General features: G+C 36.8%; 1 protein-coding gene and 1 long non-coding RNA gene across 2 annotated transcripts in view; one reads left to right on the top strand and one right to left on the bottom strand.

Annotated features, from left to right (window-relative positions):
• Positions 1 to 7,018: 7,018 nt before the first annotated feature.
• On the top strand, positions 7,019 to 12,283 carry RGS2 (regulator of G protein signaling 2). Its single transcript, XM_026669290.2, has 5 exons — positions 7,019 to 7,265; positions 8,873 to 8,974; positions 9,073 to 9,134; positions 9,911 to 10,077; positions 11,228 to 12,283. The coding sequence occupies exons 1-5, from the start codon at positions 7,156 to 7,158 to the stop codon at positions 11,420 to 11,422; spliced, it is 636 nt and encodes a 211-aa protein (XP_026525075.1). The 5' UTR covers positions 7,019 to 7,155; the 3' UTR covers positions 11,423 to 12,283.
• A 4,821-nt stretch (positions 12,284 to 17,104) lies between these two features.
• Positions 17,105 to 21,917, bottom strand: part of LOC148131294 (uncharacterized) — a 37,644-nt gene continuing 32,831 nt past the window's right edge. The window contains exon 3 of the long non-coding RNA XR_015748707.1: positions 17,105 to 17,613. This is a non-coding gene — a long non-coding RNA (uncharacterized LOC148131294). The remainder of the gene's footprint in view (positions 17,614 to 21,917) is intronic.

The raw sequence follows: 21,917 nt of genomic DNA, 5'->3' as shown, positions 1-21,917 counted from the left end.
TAAATGCTAATGTAGCTGTGTGCTGCCCTTTCTGTGAATGGAAAATATCAAAGCAGGCAAATAATTTAAATAAGGCACCAATAACAAACTTCTATTAATAGCCAATAGCTATCTCTACAAATTGACCAGACTGATCAAAATACTACAAGACTTTTAGATAGCAAACCACTCTGTGAAAAAAGTACATGCTCTTTCTTATGTAGTACCTTAAGAAACATGACCCCTTGGTTGCTATTTCTAAACATTTACGTGGTAATCACCATTGAACATGAGACTTTTAATTAAACATACATTTCATTCTTCAAAAAGTGCTCCACAAATAATATTATAGGGCTAGAAATTTTAAACATGCTTGGCTATTAATAGAAGTTTGTTATCGGTGTCTATTTAAAGACTGACATCAATACGGTGGACTCCCAATAAATGCCTACAGGATGAAAGTCTCAAAGGGCAATTTTACACAGGTAATAAAACCTGCACAAAGTTCAACAAGATTTATCTTAGAGCACATCTAGAGAGCTAGTTTGCTCTGCTCTCCTTCAGTTTGTAAGGGAACTCAAAAACACTATGGCACAATTCACAGTCCAGTTAGCTGCCCTTACGTTTTATAGCAGGATAACTTGTGGTGCAATGATTGGTGGATTTTCTTGCTGTTTGGATAAACATCCACCAAACCCTTGCTAAAACGTAGGCTAGATGTGGAAGGACATACTTTCCTTGTTAGACTTGTATTGGGAAAAAACTTCCAACTGATTCTTTAAGACGCAGGTGTCAAATTCGCCATGTCATGTTGCTGTCACATGACTTTTCACATTTTCCTCATTTGCAGAGCTAGGGTGGGCGTGGCCTGCATGTAACGCATCTAGCCCGTGAGCTGCCAGTTGGTACCCCTGCTTTGAGAGAAATGCTCATTTAGAGTCACTCTGTTCTACCACTTTATGTACAGAATGTCACTCTAATCGGCCCGTGGCTTTAGAGCAGTGTTTTTCAAACTTTGCAAATTTAAGATGTATAGACTTCAGTGCCCGGAATTCTCCAGCCAGCACTATGAATTGAAGTCTATACATCTTAAAGATGCCAACTTTGAGAGAGAGAGAGAAACACCACTGCTTTAGAAGTTCTAAATCAGAATTTCTCCAGTCACTAAAGCAGCATCAAACTCTCTAGAGAATGTGATAGATCAGTTCCTCTTTGACAGGTAGGTGATTTAATTATGTCCTGGTCTTTCCAAGAGATAGTAGCGGTGTTTTTCCTGGTGGTACGTAAGTTCACTGGCCCAAACCTAAACATGCAAGAGAAGAGCCAATAGTCATAAAAGAGGGGAGTTATGTCCACAGCAGCTGAAAGTAACCAGTAGTAGCTGGGAAGATTCCAACCCTTGTGTTAGTCACCTCCAAGACCACTCAAATCACCCACATAGCAAAACTTGTGTCAAAAGGTAAGATACACTTCCACATTGGAAGAAAAATCTAAACCTAACCATTATGGGCTGGAACTGAGAAGAAATCTGGATCCTACACATGTCCTTTAAAAAAGGAAGTAAAGCAGCTTTAAGTCAAACCACCTTTAAGTCGAAGTTGGTGGGATGTGAGAATATGACTGCAGATATCCACAGAATGTAATTCAGTTAAATTATATCATTTTTATACACCTGGAGATGAGATCTTAGGGTAAAAAGATTGTACTAAGTCGTGCTGTTTGTAAAGGCAAGTGCCTTGTTTTGTTAAACTGTTATCTTCCCCACCCACCCACTGCTTTAAAACAATATGTAACTGCAACAACCCATTCCAATAACATGAGGATGTTCATAATCCAAAACAAGCTGCAGTTATTTATTTAATACAACTAAGGATGTGCTACTGCAATATCATTCTAGTTTAAAAACACACATGGACAGGGGAGCATCTAGATCATGGTTTATAATCCACTAAGTCTATAGTTCAGGCAGACCCAATACTGAGAATATATTTATTCTCTTATTTTTAGGGCAGTCTTGAACATGTATTTGCTTTTTCTTTCCTCCTGTGGTTATAAAAAGATGGCAAGATTTTCTTTTCATAGCACTGCCAATATTATGGTTAATTGAAACAAAGCAATAAAAAGGCTTGCAATAAAATTTTAAAAAGATAAGGAAAACATTGGAGACATTGTGAGAGTTTCCACTCACCAAGGACTGCCAAGCACAGAGAGGAAATGTCCTAATTTTCCATTCATTGTTTATCATGTGAGGACTCTCAAAGGGAACCTTCATGAATTCCAAATTTATTTCCATTTGTTAACTTCTGAAATGTTCTGCAGTGATAAACCCTCTTTGTAATGAAATGCTTCCAAAAACGGATGAACAAGTCAATGGGGAGATTTTTTAAATTATTTATTATTCTTATTATTTGCACCATTTAAAAAAAAAAATCATATTCTTTTGTTACCATAGGTTATATCGTGTGCCACAGTCCCATCTGTAAGGAAGGAAATGCTATCTCATGGACTTCAAATTGTGTCTGAACAAGAGTTGAAATCTGTATCTATACTTTTGTTTTAGTTGGAAACTGAAGTTCAATGTATCTGGAAGGCAAACTAGAAAAGTCGGATAGACAATGCACTGTTCTCACCCCTGTCAGTGGGATCTGTTTATCTGTTTGCAGCGTTTCAAGTAGGTAATGGAATGGAGCCATCTTTTTAATGGATCTCATATTTTCTGCTTTGTATTAGTTATTCAACTACCTGCCCTATCCTTTACCATTTTTGTCTTTTTTAGGTTGGTCAGTAAACAAAAGAAAGAAACTTACTAATGTTTTATGTCCCATAATAAGGTCTTTTTGTGATGTAGCTCAGGGCACTGAAGATAATTAAAGTTAGGGACAGATTCGGCCACCCAACTCTGCTCAAAAGACTGGAACAAGAGCACAGGGCAAAGATAAATAGACCCTAGACAATTATTAGAACAAGTTATCTTGATATGTGCAACTTGCATCAATTTATGTTTAGGAAAAGCAACAGCCTCTCTTTTTTATGAATAATTTTATTAGAAATTTCATTGTATAGATAAAACCAATGCAAATATAAGAAAATAAAATGGTACAAAGAAAAAAATAAGTTCAAAAAAGAGAAAAGAGAAAAAAGTATTTCCACCTTCGTCACAGCAAGCATTTACTTTTATTTTTGCAGGAATAGAAATAGCATCTTAATATTGGTCTCCCTATATTACAGAATTATACTTCTGTTCTGTACCTATGAACATATTGCTATATGCTTCTCAGAACTGTAGCTTAAAGCAGATCCAGATTAGAAAAATTTCCTAACATGAGTTCAGTGGCAGACACAATTACCCAATGCTGTTCCTTACAAGTGTTTAGACAGGGGTTAGTCTCCGGACTTGGAAAGACCCAATACTAAGATCAGCCAATTTTACCCATGGAAATTCAAGCATAGGTAGATTCTGAACCAGTAATTCTATATAAATCCCTAGCCCAGCCTAGAGTGACTGTTTTGGGGAAAAAAGATAAAGGATGAAATGTTAAATAAATATGTATCTAAATTAAGCTTCCCAAAAACAAATGAAATATAAATCTAATAAGCAAGTGATGAATATGATTTCATGATACTCATTCAACAGTTCAAAATAGCTAAGGTTGCCCATTCTTGCTTTAAAATAACTATTGCAGAATTTAATGTCCAGTGAGATTGGCTCAATCTATTCGGCAAGGAGCAGATTTTTTTAAAAAATAAATAAATCCATTCTCCATAAATCAATAAGTTAGAAGATATTTTTCAGTGGAATCAAATCAGGCACCTGGAAAATGAGGAAGCACATAATGAGCAAAATAAAACCTATTATGTGCTACAGCTGGAGAAAAGTCATACTAGGATAACAGGAAGCTGGAATGAGAAGTTACTCTGTTTATGTTTGTTACATGACTCTGAAAGTTTTACTTGTTTTATTTTGAGTAATGGCTTAGAGCTAGGTTTCAGGTTCTTCCTATGTTAAAGCCCAACTGGTTTGTCTGCTCCTAATAAGTCGGTGGCTATTCTTACTTCCAGGTTTTGTTACATGCCATCTGGACAAGTTTTTGCAGTTGCTCAACTTCTGTTGGAAGATTAAAATCAAAACTCTTTCCAGGCCACACAAAGATTTTGCCCTTTGTTCATCCCAAAGGCATTTGTTCTGGACATAACGCAAAGTTTATATACAATTTATTTCCGTAAACTACACTGAATCCATTTGCAAGCAAGGTTTATCTCACTTCCTTGGCAATGTTCATGCAGGCACATTGGGGGAAGAGTTACTGTATTCTTATCCTCTCATAGTCAACTCCAGTCCAGATTGGGTTTACTATTCTTGGGAAAAGGGTGTGATGTTGGTAAAAGAAAATAAGAAAGCATTATGGTGCTGATATTCTGGTTTTATCTATTATCAAACTCCTGGCCCACGGGCCAGATGCATCACGCACGGGCCATGCCCATCTCCAGTTTAGCAAAGGAGAAAACAATCACGATACATCACATGATGACGTGACGCCAGGAGTTTGGCACCCCTGATCTACTTATTAAGTAAGAAATTGTCCCTTCCAAATTCCAATGTTGTATTCATACACATCTAAACCAAACAAAACATATAATATGTGGGAATCCAATTATTTCCATCATCTCTTTCTCTCTCTCTTTTCCCATGGATTAAATGTCAAGCAAAGTTTTTTTTTTTCAAATGGGAGATTCTTCTGATGATATCTGCTAAAAAAGATATAATGTAGATAATTGTGTTGTTTCAGTAAATGTGTGCTTCAGCAAGAATCTGAACACAACAAACATTTCTATATTCCCTCTTCTTTTAATCCTCTGAAAATCTTTAAGGCAAGCAAGTATTATAGCTGTGGAAAGAGATATAGAATGTAAAATGGAATAGTAATGTGGAAGTACTACATCAGACCCTGCTGGCCAGAAATCTTCATAGCAGAAATTCATCTCAAATATATGAACAGAGAATCAGTAGGAAGAGGAAAAATAGGAAGGAGATAGAAGAGATTTATGATATGCATATCTTCTTTAGATGATTATTTTTTAAGATTATTTTAAATAAAGTAATCTAGAGGATATGATTAGGAGGATCTAGCTGAAAGTAAAGAGAAAACAAACTGGAATAAGATTAGATAAAACTCTGGATAAAATATGTGCATCTGTTTAGTAATCTCATGCTTGAGTGTCACTTACATAAAAGAATAGCATCATCTATGAGAGGGAAACATCATCAGGCTTGGGGGAATCTCAGCATTTGCAAAAGTTGAAAGAAAAGGGAATCCTTGAGGATTTAGCACAGAAGGATGTGCATGCCCAGTAACTACGGAATCATAAATATATGTTGGCAAGAAAGAAAATTACAGTTGGCAAGAAAATACAGTGTTAACCATTTTTTTGGAGGGGATAATTTAATTGAAACTAATTTTTAGTTTATTTGGGCTAGTAATTGTCCTAAGTATGAATAGCTCGAATCGGCAAACTAAGAAATGAATTTCACAAACATTAAAATTTCCACCTACTTGTTTGTCATCACATACTTCATCTGATTTTCTAAGAACTTATCTATTTATATATTGAGGTAAACAGTGTTAGATGCATGACCTGAGAAGTATTCAGTGCAAAACTCAATTTAACTATGAGCTCAAATATTAGTATAAAATCAAAGGGACCCCAATAACAATTTAAAAAAAAAAAAAAACCTGCCCCGTTTTGTTAAAAAACATAAGCTTTTATGGGCTAAAGCTCACATCAACTGATTCATCCTCTATCAGTCTATCCTCTATCAAGTCTAGCCATTTCAGGTGTCTGTTGAAGTCTATCCAATTCTCCTCCTCCAACAGCAGCACCCAGAGTAGTTTATTTTAACCATGAAGAAGAAAAGAACTATTTAAAGAAATGTAACTGTTTCCATTCAAATCCAGGCATGGGACTATTTTGTGCCACATGGCTGAACATTTGTTCCTTAATCTTGTTCCAATCAAATAAAGCAGTCTCTAGATAAATTTTAGTTTTATGTGGGAGGGAGGTGGGTGGCAGAGGCGGGAGTGGTATACTTCTAAAATCAACACCCAGAAAAAAGTACTTTCCCGTATCTATCACTTCTTTTTTTTGGCAGACATTCGGGACACGCCAGGAGGGTAAGCGAGGGTTGTATAAAATAACACTCACACATAACAGCATGTTCTAGACCAAGATAAAAACACTTATTCCCATAACCTCTGACTTCTGTCACGACTCTCTCAATTAAAATACTGTTTCTTCACTTAAAAATGTTTTATTGAATTCGCTGGGACTTATTCCCAGGAGCCTAACAGCCTAAGCCTGTAAAACCAGTGGTGTATTAACCATTAAGCAGACTAAGCACATTCTTAGGGCACCAGGCCCAAAGGGGGCACCACGAAGTTGAGAAAGGAAAAAAAAAACCAATGAAGATTTGTAAAAAATCTTGTACGCATAAAGGAGGGGGCACCAAGATTTGTCAGTGCTTACAGCACCAGTGAGCCTTAATCCGTCACTGTGTAAAACCCATATTTACAGAAAAGACTCTTGTAGTGATAGTACCAAATGTTTGTTTGCTAATGCAAACCTATGAAACCAGCAAGCTTTGTTGTTTGAGGATTTGTAGTAAAAACCAGCAGGTGAAACTGGTTCCATCTGTAGAAGTCTTTCCTTTTGAATAGTCTTTTGGCAATTAACCTGCCTTGCAAAACAAAATACCCCCCCCCACTCCCTAAAAAAAAGAAGCAAACAAAAATAGATTTTGCATCTCCCGATTTGCAGAGGGTTTTTCCGGATTCCTATTTTTACCTTGACAGCCAAATATGTAACTATTTAAAAAGCTCTATTTTTGAAAATAAAAAATTACTTTCTTGTCGAAAGAAAGGAAAGCCTTGGACCAACCAGCACTGTTAGAGCAAGATGGATAAAACACGACTTTCTGCGTCAGAACACCACTTCTCAGCACGCTTCGCGGGCGAACGCCTTATATGGGAGGTGTTGGTCGATTGTCGTCTGGAAAAGCAAATCAGAGGGCGAAAGGCGGGCGCTCGAAGCCCCGCCTCCCCTGTATATAAGGGACCCGCGGGTCCGAGAGACGCTAAACCATCCTGGCGGGTTCACGTGTCCTTTTGGTAGTGGAAGAGCATGCAGAGTGTAATATTTCTGGCGTTCCAGCACGACTGCAGCCGAATGGAGAAAAGCGCTAGCCGTTGCCAGAGCAAAGAAGAAAAAAAGGGCAAGATGAAAAAAACCATGTAAGTATTTAAATCGAAAGCAAAAAAAAAAGGACGGGAATATGCAATGAGCATATTTTAGCCAATTCAATTCTGTTTATTGCAGTCATAGAAAGACCAGAGACCATAGTTAAACAGGAATTGCTTTGTTTGGGAAAAGCCTCAGGAACATAAACTTTTTTTTTCCCCTTTCGGCCAATTTGGTGGCTCGACAGAACACGTTTTAAGCGAGGGCTTTTGCGCGTAGGACAGGTTTCCTCTGCACAACATTGGTGGAATGATCGCATTTCTGAAGTTGCTGGGAAGTAAAGGAAGATGGACAATGTTGAGATCGCTTATTAATCCTTGTACAGCACGATAACGTCAACCGTAGTTTCTTTATGGCTTACATTGTGGGATCTCTGGCTGTTTGATTTATGGTTCAATCTATTGTGCAAAGCCAATTGGCTGATTTATTACATAAATATTCCAAGTGCAGGCTATGTTCCCAAAATGACTAATCTCAATTTTTGGGTTTTCAACACCTTCGTTGTTGTATGCATAGGTGTTGCCTATATGATGCATTAAAACAATGGAGGCTTACAAGCACTTCTCTTGTGAAACAATAAAAATAGTGTGTATGAAGGTGCATAAAGTAGCTTTAGCTTCTTTGTAGCTTCTTTGGAAGCATTTAAAAAGAGTGAGACAAAGAAAGTCCTGCCTCTAAATTCTGGTCTGCCAGTATTCTAATTCACTTAAGGGCTAAAATTCTTTGGAGACAATTTTGCTACTTAAATTTCCTTTTTTAAAAAAAATCACACTGAGTCATGCAGTTTGGCCATTAGCCCAGCTCTTGAGTAAATAAGGTAGATTTTCCATTAGAATGGAAGGTGAGTGCTGCTTGTGATATGAATTCTTCCTTGTTTTTGCTGATTGTATCAATCAGCAAAAACTCATCCTGCAGATGAATGGTCTTGATTTGCTACCAATTTCTACAGAGAATTAGAAGTGCCTGCAAGGAAGAATCCTTGGAAGCTGAGAAAAAGTAATTTGCTTCTGCAGAATGTGATGATTATGATCTAAAATTAATCCTATATTATGCAGTCTGCACCATACAAACACTTTTATTTTGAAAGTTAAGGATAAGAGAAAGAACATAAAACTGCTTTCATTTGGATCTCTTTGCAACAACAAAAATGAATGTGATTTCATCTTACCTTTTTACTAGTTCATAGCATAATTATAGTTCTAATATATTGCAATATACCTTAGAACATATTTACTACTGAACCTGTATTCTGGAACAGTCATTGTTGGTTCACTGCCACAAACAATATGTAAGAATTTTCTTAGGCTAGTGAGCATCAAGCAACCCATAACCTTTCTGTGTAATATTTCTTAAATATGGTGAATAACTTTTGAGTTCACATAATTCATGTGATGGAGAATAAAGATGTATATTATTACGAGCTGTAGTTAATGAATTTCCAAATGGATCTGGGAAACCAATGCTGCAACCAAGCTCTGCTTATGTTAAATTAATGCAAGCTGAACTCCATCTATAGTTATTAACTAAATTTACTGCAAACTATATGCATTTTTGGTAAAAGGACAATTGAACTTATTTATACTTTCTTCCTTCATTTTAGCCTAAAAGATTGGAAGGCAAGATTGAATTACTTTCTGCAGAATTCCTCCAATTCTACCAGTGCAAAGGCTAACAAGAAAGGACAACAAAAGACATGTTTTAGGTATGTATTTTATATTTCACATTGATGGATCTTTAGTCAAATTATTTATGGAATTTGTGCCCTTTGAAAACCTTAAACAATTTTATCTTTTTTCACAGACCTTCTCCTGAAGAAGCTCAGCTGTGGTCAGAAGCATTTGATGAACTTCTAGTTAACAAATGTAAGTTGCTTTAAAAATAATTAACAGACAAGCATATTTGCTAATTTTGGAAAGTTAGTTTTTAGGAAAAGTGATCCAGAAGGGAAGGAACCAGAATCTTAGCTGCTGAGAATTCTGATGGATGTTTGCAGTTTGGTAGTAATATTCCTAGTTTAGCTCTTAACTCCCTAGGCCCCATATTGCAAGAAAAAGCTTTTTTCTTCTTTAGGCACAATTCCCAGGTGCTTTCTGTGAAATAGCTACCTATGTGTTATATTTGTGCAATTCTGTTCTGTATTTTAGTTTAGTATTGGCCTTTGTAGTTAGTATTCATAGGTTTAAAAACTCCCATTAGTAGTTAGAGTTAGAAGTGCAGGGGTCCCAACTTTAGTTGAAATTTGAAATCTCTGGATCCTTGAGATCTCATTCTTCTCTTTAAATGGATCCTAATTACTTGACATGGCAGCAGCTTCCAGGGCTGATACTTTTTATTTCAACAGTTATTATAAATAACATTGTACAGTAGTTCTTTTTTAATAACTAATGCATACTTCTATTAAAGATATGGGAGTTATTAGCTTGTCAGCTACGCAAAAGTAATCTTGGTCCTATTAAACTTTCTAATTGCATCCTATTTGCTGCAAAGTGGACTTGGGTCACTCTTTCTTAAACAATTTAGAGGAGCAATAGACAGAAAAATCCAAGGGCATGAGAGAAGGAAAAAAAATGTGTGTGTTACATCTACAACATTCCTGGGATGCTTTGCATGAATTGATCTTTTTCACATTTCTTTGCAGATGGTCTGGCAGCTTTCAGAGCTTTCCTGAAATCTGAGTTTTGTGAAGAGAACATTGACTTCTGGCTGGCCTGTGAAGATTATAAAAAAATCAAGTCCCCACAAAAACGGACAGCCAAAGCTAAGAAGATTTACAGTGACTTCATTGAAAAGGAAGCTCCTAAAGAGGCAAGTAGACTGACTTAAATTGCTCTTTTTAATTAGTTCAATTAAACCAAAGAAGTGTTCTCAGGCTTTTGGTTTCACTATTCCAAAGAGGGATTCTTTTAACAGAAAACAGTCATTAGAATTATAACTAGCTTTTAGAATTTATTAACAAAATTCTTTTTAGATTTCTGTTCCATTATATATTAGCATCTTATGTAGACTTGCCTGTATGGCATTCTATAACTTCGTATATCAATACGTTGCTAAAGGTTTAGGATCTTTTGCTATCAGGAATTTGGAAAGGACAAACTGAATTCTATATAATAAAAGATTTCAGAAATTACTGAATTCGCAAAATACACCTCATACATTTTTTTTCAGTAGTGGCTATTTGAGTTGTGCAATGCTTTAGGATTTGGAAACAATGCTTCAGAATATGCAGAAGTGTGAATACTAGTATTCACAAGCATGTATGTATTTTCAGAGTTGTGTGGACAATGCAAAAAGTCTCTCAAAGTACTGGCACAGTTACTGTAACACAACAAATAACAGTTGCATTTGCTTTAATGAGTTGCTTGTTCAATTTTTGAAGCACCTTTTCTCGATCAAAATTAAAGCATTGCATAGATCCAATAGTTGTACAAGTAGAAGCATGGTGCATATTTTTAAAAGCTGAGAATCATAATTACTGTGGAAAGAAGATTTGACAAGAGAAAGGAAATTCAGTGCAGCTGTCATCTACCTTAAATTGCTTTAAAGCAGACTTCTTGATGAGTTGGATTTCAGTTCTCAGAATGCTATGCTGTTTGGCAAGAATCATGTAGGAGGCTAGATGGTGGGGAGGATTGTTTAAGAACAACTATTCTTCCCTGTAGGTTTGCTTTGGCTTACAGATGTATAGCAGGGGTGTCAAACTCACATCAGCATGGTGGTGTCATGTGACATAATTGGGGCTTTTTTCCCCTTCGCTAAACTGGGCACGGTCAGCACGTGATGCATCCAGCCCATGGGCCGGGAGTTTGACAGCCCTGATGTATAACAATCGGCCTCTGATTATTTGATGATAGGGAATGAGTGTATCTCGAGAATCCAGTATCCTGTAGCCCAGCCATTTTTGAAGAGCATCTTATCCGTGCAACAGTATCCTTACAAATTTCTTTTTGTATTACAGATCAACATAGACTTTCAGACCAAAAACAGTATTGCTCAGAGCATCGAAGAAGCCACACACACATGCTTCAGTGCAGCCCAGAAGAGAGTTTATAGTTTAATGGAGAACAATTCCTACCCTCGCTTCCTAGAATCCGAGTTCTACCAAGAATTGTGCAGAAAGTCACAAATCAGCAGAGACTCTCAGGAGACATGAACCCATAAAGCAGGAAGGGGAAGAAAATTCCAAAGAATAAATCTGCCAAATAAAGAAAAGAGGACCATGTGTCTTTGATGGCTCAGTGGGTCCGATGAACTGAATGCAAAGGATATCTGCCCAAATGGCAATTTACAGTTATTCAGCTGATGGAACTAGTTGACTTGGGCAGACTCTAGCAAGTTGCCCTATTAATGTTTAAAGGTAACCACACAAACTGCTGGCCAGTTATTAAGGAAAGCTGATTTTCCTCCCCATATATGTTTTTATAATGTCTTGTGCAGCATTGGACTAGTGTGATCATCCAGCTTTGTATTTGAACCTGGATATGCTGATGCTCATAAGAAAAACCAGTGCCCTCTATATTTAAATATAAACAAGCTCTAGGACTGTTCTTGTAAGCTGACCTTTTGTGAGACCTGACAAATACTTTGTATAATTGGCTTTTGTTTCTAAATAGCCAGCAGTATGTAATCGCTGTATCAGCTTCCCTATGCAGGTTGTTCCCTGCAGATCATGCAGCTTTGTACCAATGTAGCAGATTGCCTTATGACTGTTACAACAAATACCAATATTGTGGTATGATTTCTTCAAGATAAGAGCAATTACTTAATTGATTTAAAGTACAGAGCATGATCTGCTAATTGGCGAGGGACAAATTCAGTCTGTGAGCATATGCCATTTGGAATAAAACCTGGTCTAGAATTCAAATGAATGCTGTGTTTGTGTTTATATAGCGAATTTGTTGTACACTCCTGTCAATGTTGAACGTACTGACTTTAAGGACAGGCTTCAGTGAAGTCGTCTTCTGTTTTGAGAAGCAGATGTTTCAATAAATTATTTTTATTTTATTAAGAACAATTTCTCTTCATTTCTCTGGGATTGGAGGGCGAAAGTGGATTGTATAGGTTAAGCTAAATAACCACTTGATTTATCTCAGTGTGATGTATAAAATCAGGAAGCCACTAGAATGTTTTACTGCTCCAGTGATTTCTTTGCCCAATTGCCAGCTAAAGCAAAAAGATTGAGCTATTTTCTGTTACAACATATAGTGGCAAACCCAGGGTAAAGCACCATAATTCCATTTCCTGTGAAATGTCAAGAAAACACTGGCCGCAGAATTTCTGTGAACATGCAAAATTTAAAATATGAATATACCCTGAGGATCATATAATGCACAATTGCTGGGATGCGATTGGGGATTTAACCTGATACGTATCCAGCTGACTTTTAATCAAGTCCTATCTGAGTCACGTAACTATGTGCAAGACCCTTTCATGGTCCTGTGAACGATTATCAGCAAAGCTTATCTGACTTAGCACTTGATTAAAAATCAGCTGGATTCATTTGTCATCACAGGGTGATGGTCCTTTTAGATAACCTGAAAGAAGAGAGTGACCATTCTCTGCAATTTTCAATTGTCATACAAAGTTAACAGGTATCCTGTTACTCTAGAGCAGTGATCCCCAACCTTTTTGACGCTGCGGCCCAGTACCGGCATCAGCTGGGCGCCGTGGCCCAGTACCGGCATCAGCTGGCGCGCCATCTTTTTGATGAAACGTGCTTCCGGTGAGCTTTCTACCCGGAAAAGCTCACGGAAGCACTTTTCATGAAAAAAGATGGCGGCGCCAGCAAGCCGCCCGGTAGGGAGTTGTTCCGATGGACCGGTCCGCGGACCGGTGGTTGGGGACCCCTGCTCTAGAGAACAATGGAGAGCGAATATTGGGAGAACACCACTTCTGTTGTCTGCTCTTGAAGATGCAGGATGGAAATCTTTATAAAGCTTTATGGAGCAATAAAATTATCAGGGATCACTATTTCAGAAGGTGGGAACACCATGGCTAAGAATTACAAAGCATTCCTTTCATAGATGGGTGAGGTGTGGGGAGGGAGAATGCCTAGAAAGTATGGAAATTGGTGTGTTTATATCATATTTCATCACATGTAAATATGTGGTGTGTTTATATCATATTTCATCACATATAAATCCTCATTTGCTCAGCATGAGTGGTACGTTCCAAGTAATCAAATTTCAAGTTCACTGAGAGCTAGATCTAAACCTTGATCAGTACAAAAAGATCCTTGATCAGTACAAAAAGATCTTGTGTACTAAAACAGATTTCTAATTGGCTACATTATGCTGAAATTGAAATAGTTTTTTTATTTTATTTTTTAAAAATTCTCATATGTTTGTGTAATTCTCAACCATTAGCAGGTCAACACTGAGACACTGAGACATAGCCTAAAACAGGCTACTTTAAAGTGTGTGGACTTCAACTCCCAAAATTCTCCAATGGATTTTCTAGGCTTTTTTTTATTGGGATGCTCCTGAAATTTTCGGCCTCCTCAGAAATAATTAAGATGAAGAAAGTTACTCTGGCTTTATTTATTTTATTTGCTATTTTGATAAATGGGCATGTATTTCCCTACAAAATGTCATCTTGAACCATACCTAATGAATATAGTTGCATAGTGGCACTAATGGCAACTAACGGGACCACTTAGAATTTAGACTTGTCCCACATTTGAAAAGGCATAAATCTAATTCCATAAAACAGGATATAGATAATAAGGAATAACACCCTTCCCCAAAACATTTAGCAATACTGCATTCCCCTGATCTAAGATACATACAAATGATTCGGCACTCCATACACTGGGGTATGCCACATTATTAGGGATTGTTAACATCAGAACCTGCATGGTATATAAATCAACGTTTTAATCAGATTAGCAAAGAGATTCACCTTTTCCTTTCCATTTTATTGTCTACTATACTCCCTATTTCAATAAGGCCAAATTTTAGCTCTAAATACAGACTGGCTACTCCATTATTATAAACTAATTCATAAGCAATAAAATGGACTAAGCCATATTAATGAATCATAGCTAAGCTCATATATAGTATATTATACTTCATACACATTATGTTTTCGGATATTAATCCAGACTAAACAAACCAAATTGTCTTTTAGACCCTGGGTGTCAAATTTGCTGTGTCACATTGCCATCACGTGACATTTTGTAATGTTTTCCCCATTCGTGGAGCTGGGGTGGGTGTGGCCTGCGCGTGATGCATTGGCCCGTGGACCGCCAGTTTGACACCCCTGCTTTAGACCCATAGCATAAACTAGTTTTGAGTTCCTTGGAAGAAATTTTCCTTTTCTCTTTACCACCACCACCACCACCACCATCATCACCACCATCATCATTTCTCTCCTTTTTATCTTTTGACTACTTAGTTGCAGCCCACTTTAATACAGCTGTAGCCCTACCAAATAAAAGTATTGAGCAGTGGTGGCTCAGTGGTTAGAATGCAGTATTGCAGGATAACATTCCAATTATAAGGAGTTCAATTGTGACCAGCCCATGATTGACTCAATTTTCCATCCTTCCAAGGTCAGTGAAATAAGGACCCAGATTGTTGGTGGCAATCTGCTGACATCTGTGAACCACTCAAAAGAGTGTTGTAAAGCACAATGGAGCAGTATATAAGTCTAAGTGCTATAGTACTATTGCCATTCTTGATGAGGATGTGGAAATTAGGGTCTATATGCTACCTGCCCTCTATGACTCAGTCATAATCCAGTCAAATTATCAATTTAGTTCAGAAAAGTGACCTGGGTTGATTCAAAAACTGGAATTAATTGGAATACTGTTCTAATTCACTCTGAATGTTGAAACTGAAGATTGAATGAGTTTGAATACATTCTGGTTTTTAAATTGATTCAGAAAAATTCTGTCTATATGAAAAGCAACCAAATCCTTTGAATTAATTTAAAGGATTCAAATTCAGTCTGACAATTTGAATCCACTTTCCAATTTGATTTAGAAAGGCAATAAAATCAAAGTTTTGAGAAATTATCTTTGAATTGATACTCTCATTGTCAAGCAAATTAGAGAAAATTCAGTTTCCTATTCCCAGTTAATTAACAATAGCAACAAAATATATTTATCCATTCAAAAATTAAATTGTTGAAACAATGTTTACAGTAACTATGTATGGACTTTTGTGTCCTTAGCTGGTGCTTTATTCCTATATTTAACATATTCAGGTGCAAATTATGTTTCATTTATAAAAATAATGTCTTCACTGAAATCAGGTTCAAGTTAAAAATATGTAATTTTCTCTAGTTGAGTTATTGTGGGGGGAATAAAGAAGGAAACATGAAAAGAAACTGTGGTGCTTGCACTTGTGTTCAAATTTCTCATTCTATTAAGCTGTATGTTTCACTGTTACGTTTGCACTTTCCATTCCCATCAAAGAGATACTTGACAGAGAGAGTATGAAGGAGTATTTATAATTCAATGCTGAATTCTGAAGGACCATAACCATCTGTAGAATATCTAAGAAGCACTTAATAACTTGAAAGCCAGTCCAAAGACTACATTGAAAGTACTACAATACTCTAAATGTTTTGATAAATCCCTTTAGTTATTTAACATCAAAGAAGAGAGTGTGAAAACAAAAGAAGAAACAAAGATATTTTATGGCTCTGTTCTGGGCATCCTGACAATGATTGCATTTGGCTTTTTGCTGTCTGTCTCCATAATGATGAATTTTTGTTTAATCTGCAGCTGCTAAAGGGCTACTATTGACCACTGCTTTTTCTCCAAGTGAAATACTAGGCACTGATGTCCAAGTGGCAAACAGTCAAATCTGAAATCTGACTCTAATTGGGGTGAATAATGAAAACTAAGGTTTTGGACTGATGTCAAAAACAGTCTCTAATGCACTAGGTTCAGATGGCCTTCCCAAATTCTATAAATTTTAGATAGAGGAATGGGGTGAATTGTTTCTCCTAATGTTTCCAGGAAATGGAGGAATTCAACAATTTTTCAATGAATAGTATACCCCTTTGGAGTTACAAAACCACTCCTATTAAAATATGTTCAATTCACTCATAATATCTTTCCTTTAATTGGTTTCATTAATTAAACCAATTAAAATGGCTTAATTGAAGAGTGAGAAGTCAGAGCAGCTGTAGATCTATCAGTAGCCCCTACAATGATTGCACAATTAAGCACAAATTCTTCACACAGACCCCTTGGCCATCTCATAACTTAGTAACTATATAAGTACAAGTATACAATACTTATTCATAAAAGCTTTGTTAAACCTCTCTTCTTTGAAAGAATTTCTAAAGCAAATTTGTTTCCATCACAATGAATGGAGGAAAAAACACTTTTTCTGTCTAGCATCAACTCATGTCTCATGATAAACCATAATTGAATGAGACAAGCTCCTTTTATAGTATAACAGGGTATCATATATTTGTCTTTGAACTAATAAAGTGTTATGCTTAGCCTAATATGTGAGCTCTTCCTATAAATCAACTTTCCCCAATACAAAGACTGTCCTGGATTTCAAGTCCCACAGTTTTTAGTTGATTTAGTTTTTTTTAATGTTCCCCTGAAAATGATTAATGTTGAAGTCCAGTACACTTTGAAAGCAAATTGTTAGGGAAGTTGTTACAAGTTCAGATTTAATTGAGGAAGTTGATATCTTTCAACAGATCATAGGCTGCACAAGAGAAAGAGATGTTTGACCCAAAACAAATTCTGGTTAAAAAGCACATCTAATAAGAGCAAATATCATTTGGGCAAAAACACTAAATACTGCCTTAATATATATCAGAACAGGTGTCACTCTCAGGAAATCAAAAGCCCAGACAATTCAAATGAATATAAGGGTTTATTGCAAGCTTAAGCTTTCTACAAGAATCTGAACTACTAACAGTTTAAGCAAATTGGCGGTAGATAAATTCAAGGTTAGATCTCTTGTGGGAGTGAAGGGACTCAACAGTGTTGACAAATTTGACTGTCTCAGGCTCAGCCTGGTCATCTCCTACAACAGGCTTTTACATGTTGAGCATTCATTCCCACTCTATGTAACTTGTCTAAAAAGAAACTTTTCAAATCTCTACAATTAAATGACATTTTTAGGGTCATATGCTGGTTGGTTGGTTAGTTGATCATGTGCCATCAAATCATTGTTGACTCTTAGAGAACACATAGTTTACATTTTCTCTATTTTCTCTCCACAACCTAGACTTTCAGAACATCCAATAGTTCCTCTGTCACCAATGTAATGGTTCCATATTGCTGTTGGACATTCACTTCTTCTCTTTCCTTCCACTTTTCCCAACATTACAGCCTTCTCCAGAGAGCTGGATCTTCACATATTGCCTCTGAAATAATATATTGTAAGTTTGGTCATTTGTACTTTAAATAAGAAATTCTGCTTTGATTTACTCAATGATCTATTTATTTATTTTCTTGATTGACTCACATGTTGAGGAAACATATAATATAATTATCCTGAGGGAAAAACATATGTGAATATTGATTCACATACCCAATGGTCATATATATGTTTACAAAATGCATAGAAAGCTATTTTTCAAGGGCTAAATTAAACTGAAAGGCAGAGTGATGGGATGATGATTGCGTTGGGGAAAGAATGGGAAAAGAAATGCCCACTCACTACTTCAACTCACTGTGATGATCCCAAAAGAACCTCTCATTCTTTCAGCATTACAACAGTGCCCAGAGTTGAACTAAGGATAAAACGGTAGAGAGAGAAAACTACATAGTCTGCTTTGAATTTCTTGCGGTAGTGGTAGGGTGGGGGGTATAGAACTACACAAAATAAATATACTAAAAACTTCCTCCTTGGCTGCAGCTAGCATAAAAGGAGTTGAAATCAAATTTGCAGTTCTGTCTGATGTAATGCAAATACTTGCTGCCCTCCCTTTATTTGCAGGCTGGATTGTTCCACCTGCCTCAATCTTGGCTACTAAAGAATGTATTTACTATATGTGAAAACAAAGAAAGTATTTGATAGGCTGCAAAGAGCTGGAATTTTTGATTGGCATGTACACTACTGAGCTAAGGAATAGCAAGCTTTATTATTTTTCACAATTGGGAAAAACATATTTAAAATGGCAAAAACAGACTATAAGGTAACTAGGTAAAAAAACTGCTGGGTGTGTGAAAAGGCTTCAGCTATGTTTACTGTACTGTTTGAATCATGGGAAGTTAAGGTCTTTGGAATTTCAAAAATGAGCCCAGAATAATTTATCACTGGGAAGGTACAATACTTCTGGATTTAGGTTTCTCCATTTCAAAAAACAATTACCAAGCATTCTTTGGTAAGGTTTTTATGAACTTGAAGAACAGGTTTTGTCCTTGCATGAACAATAACCAGAGTAGAAGCAAATTTTGGAAGAAAACGTCCTTTGTTCCAAGAATCATCTGTTTGTGAAGGCTGAAAAAAATGGCAAAAGTTTATTTTGATTTCTTTTCCAACTTAATCTTTTCCTGGCTCCTATATGAAGACAAATACACAAACCATGTGCCTTGCTGTCACACATGCTCAAAGATGATTCAGTAATTCCATACCAGATGTTGCCAGAACAATTCAGAGTTCCCATCAACTCCCTATCTTGGAGCAACTACGTTGGTTCATTGTATGTGACCAATTTCTTCCATTGTAATAAGGAAAATGAACCTCACACAGCTCTAGTTCTTTGCTTTTCTTTGCCAAACTTGAAATCATAGTTAAGTTTCCCTTATTCTGTCTGTTCCTCTGTTATGTGGGAGTGTAGGGTTTAATCCTCTACATGAAAGACACCGTTATAATAAAACAGACTTCTGCTTTCCTAATAAGAGAAGTTGGCCAATGTAGTAACTAAAGACTCAGATGGGAAAACTTGAATGAGTATGAATGACTTTAAGACACTTTATTTTGTTTATATGGTCACCTATCTCATAAAATGATCCTATGTATCTCATAAACAATCCATCAAACTTGATTAAAAGCAGAAGCACCTTTCCCTCCAGGCACAAGGCCAAATATCTTCTCGGTACAATCCCAATCCTAGTCCAATGCTTCTGCTTGGGGGAAGAGCCAGATCTTCACAGATCTCTGGAAGGCTAAAAGGCTAGGGATCCCTCAAGTGAGAGTCTGTTCCAAAAGGCTGGGATGGACATATCTCTAAGGTCCCATCAGGTGGCAACATTTAAAAGACATGGAGCACACCCACTTATCTAACCTAGTTGGATGGACAGATGCTCTCAGGGGGAGATAGTCCTACAAGTAATACATCCATCCATCCATTCATCAGATTTATATAGTCACCCATCTCAAGAAAAATGTGTCTCTGGATGGCATAAAATAAATGTTTAAGTGGAATGAAAACGGCATGTGAATACAAATAAGTCAATCCTTCTTGTCAGAATGATGCTCTGGAAGGAACACTTATTTGTATACACTTTCCTATTACTTCCATTTGATTTTACTCCAGAATGTTCACCTTTTTGAAATGACAGAAGAATAACATAATCTCCACAGACAGTGCTGTTTTAAAAGGTGTGGCTTTCTATTCTGTTCTGTTCTGTTCTATTTTATTCTTTAGCAAAAACTTTCACATACTTACTTTAAAACCATTATGCTATCTTTTTTCCTGATTAGCTCTTTTCAAATAAAATGTTAGTGAAATTATCCTTAAATCTAAAAGCTATAGCAGCAAAACACTCATTGTAACAAAAAAAAGGCAAATGCCAAGTTATATTTATTGCAATTTTAACACTTTCACTGTATTTCCCATATAAAAAACAGTACAAAACATAATCATTTTTTATATTTTCATCGACAGTAATGGAGAATCTTCCTTAAGTGAATATGTACCATGTTATTTTTCATGATTACAGAAATATTTTTTAAAATGACTTCTGGGCTGTATTAAACCATTCCCTTTCGCTCATACCACATTTGTGTCACATTGGGTTGTCCAGTTGTCAGAAAGAACAAATACAAATAGTTCTCTATTGTTGATGGTAGAAAAAGTCAATAGCAAATCTGCTGATAGTTAACAAGGGAAGAATAAATGTTTATTAATACTAAGAGACAGATGTTGGGAAGTAGAGCTGAAAGATTGCCCTGGAAGGAGACACTATCCTCTGACATCTCATGGGGAAAAAAACCCCAGCCTGAATCAGATTTCCAAAAGCAAAGGAATGACTTCTGATGCCCTGAATCCTTTGCTTTCTTCAAGATCTAAAAATGGAAGAACTAAGAAAGTCAGAAGGTTGTCTCCCAATGGAAAAAGCATATCCAGGAGGAGAGATTTTGCTCAGGAGTGCAACTGGGGAGGAAGGCATGCCAAAAAGAAATATTTGGCTTTCTTTTGCACGCTTACAGGGATACAGGTCTTTCTCAGCCTTGCCCTTTCCTACTGCTATTTTCACTTCCAAAACCAGAAGTCTGTTGCTTGTTAAAAATTCTCCTTCACATTCAAAAAATACAAATACCTAACAATTGTTTTCTTATCAAGGTGACATTCCCCTCCGCCACAGTGGGGATTTTCCTGCATCCAGAAGCAACAATTTAAAAAATAGTAATAGGCCACATAGAGAGTTGGGCAGTGATGTCACATTACTTAATGTTGCAGGGACTAGGAGGGTTTCAAGGACCCAGTTTGTTCCTTGCAATGCACCAAATCAAACAATATGCCAAATCAAAATTAAACCAAGGCTCTATGGAGCTTAAAATACCAACTCTGCCCTTTAAACCTGTCCTAAATGCCCCAATTTATTAAAATGTTGGTTCTATACCTGAGAGCTCTGTGTGGAACATATAGCCACCAAGCTGTGGGTTGATTAACTCTGATTTAGACAGGTAATAGGTATCATATTTCGGTTTTAGAGAGGCAAGACCATTGATTGCCTCTTTCTCCATCTTTTCTTCTATCTTCCCCTTATCTTTCTGATCTGCTTTTCTCTATTGATATGTCTTTACTTTTTTCTTCCCCAGCAAGCGTACCCAGGAGTGGGTTGCTACCAATTCACACCGGTACATGTGAAATGGTTGTTAATTTTATGGCCAGTTCAGCAAACTGGCAAATCCCGGCCCTGGCTGGCCCAGCCCACCTGCCCCTCCCCTACCAGGAGTCCCCATGTGACCCATTTTGGATCTCAGGTAAGTGCAGGACCATGTGGAGGCTCAGGGAGGGTGAAAAATGGGCCTCCCAGAAGTTCCAGAAGGCTGGAAATGGAGGGCAAAAACAACTTCCCAGAGGCTCAAGGAAAGCTTCCGGAGCCTGGGGAGGGTGAAAATGCCCCCCCCCCCCGAAGCCCATTTTTTGTCCCAGGGTGGTGCAGGAGGCCAACTAGGCCCCATCCACCATGGCCACGCCCACCCAGCAAATGGGCAGAGAACTGGTTGTTAAATTATTTTAAGCCCACCCCGAGCATACCTACCATGAGTATATGTTTACACTTGTTGAAATTGGTATAATAAGTTAGTATTGTATTTTATTTTATTTTATTTTATTTATTTTATTTTTATATTTTTATATTATTTGTATATTTTTATATTATTTTTATATTTTTATATTTTTATATTTTTATATTTTTATATATATATATATGCACAAGTTGAATCCCCTCGAGTCACCTGGGATAAATAAATAAAGAGCTTGGCCTATCAAGT

This window comes from Notechis scutatus, chromosome 3 (genome assembly GCF_049901735.1).
Source record: "Notechis scutatus isolate UNSWTSFEM ecotype Mainland chromosome 3, rNotScu1.2, whole genome shotgun sequence".
Lineage (NCBI taxonomy): Eukaryota > Metazoa > Chordata > Lepidosauria > Squamata > Elapidae > Notechis > Notechis scutatus.
Note: the sequence above shows the minus strand (reverse complement) of the source record. Positions and strands in the feature narration are given on the sequence as shown.

Bases quoted from the DNA above. Each gene is read 5' to 3' on its own strand.
- RGS2 (XM_026669290.2), top strand. From the start codon at position 7,156: ATGCAGAGTGTAATATTTCTGGCGTTCCAGCACGACTGCAGCCGAATG. The intron at 7,266-8,872 runs GTAAGTATTTAA...CCTTCATTTTAG, and splicing joins GGCAAGATGAAAAAAACCAT to CCTAAAAGATTGGAAGGCAA. The intron at 8,975-9,072 runs GTATGTATTTTA...CTTTTTTCACAG, and splicing joins CAACAAAAGACATGTTTTAG to ACCTTCTCCTGAAGAAGCTC.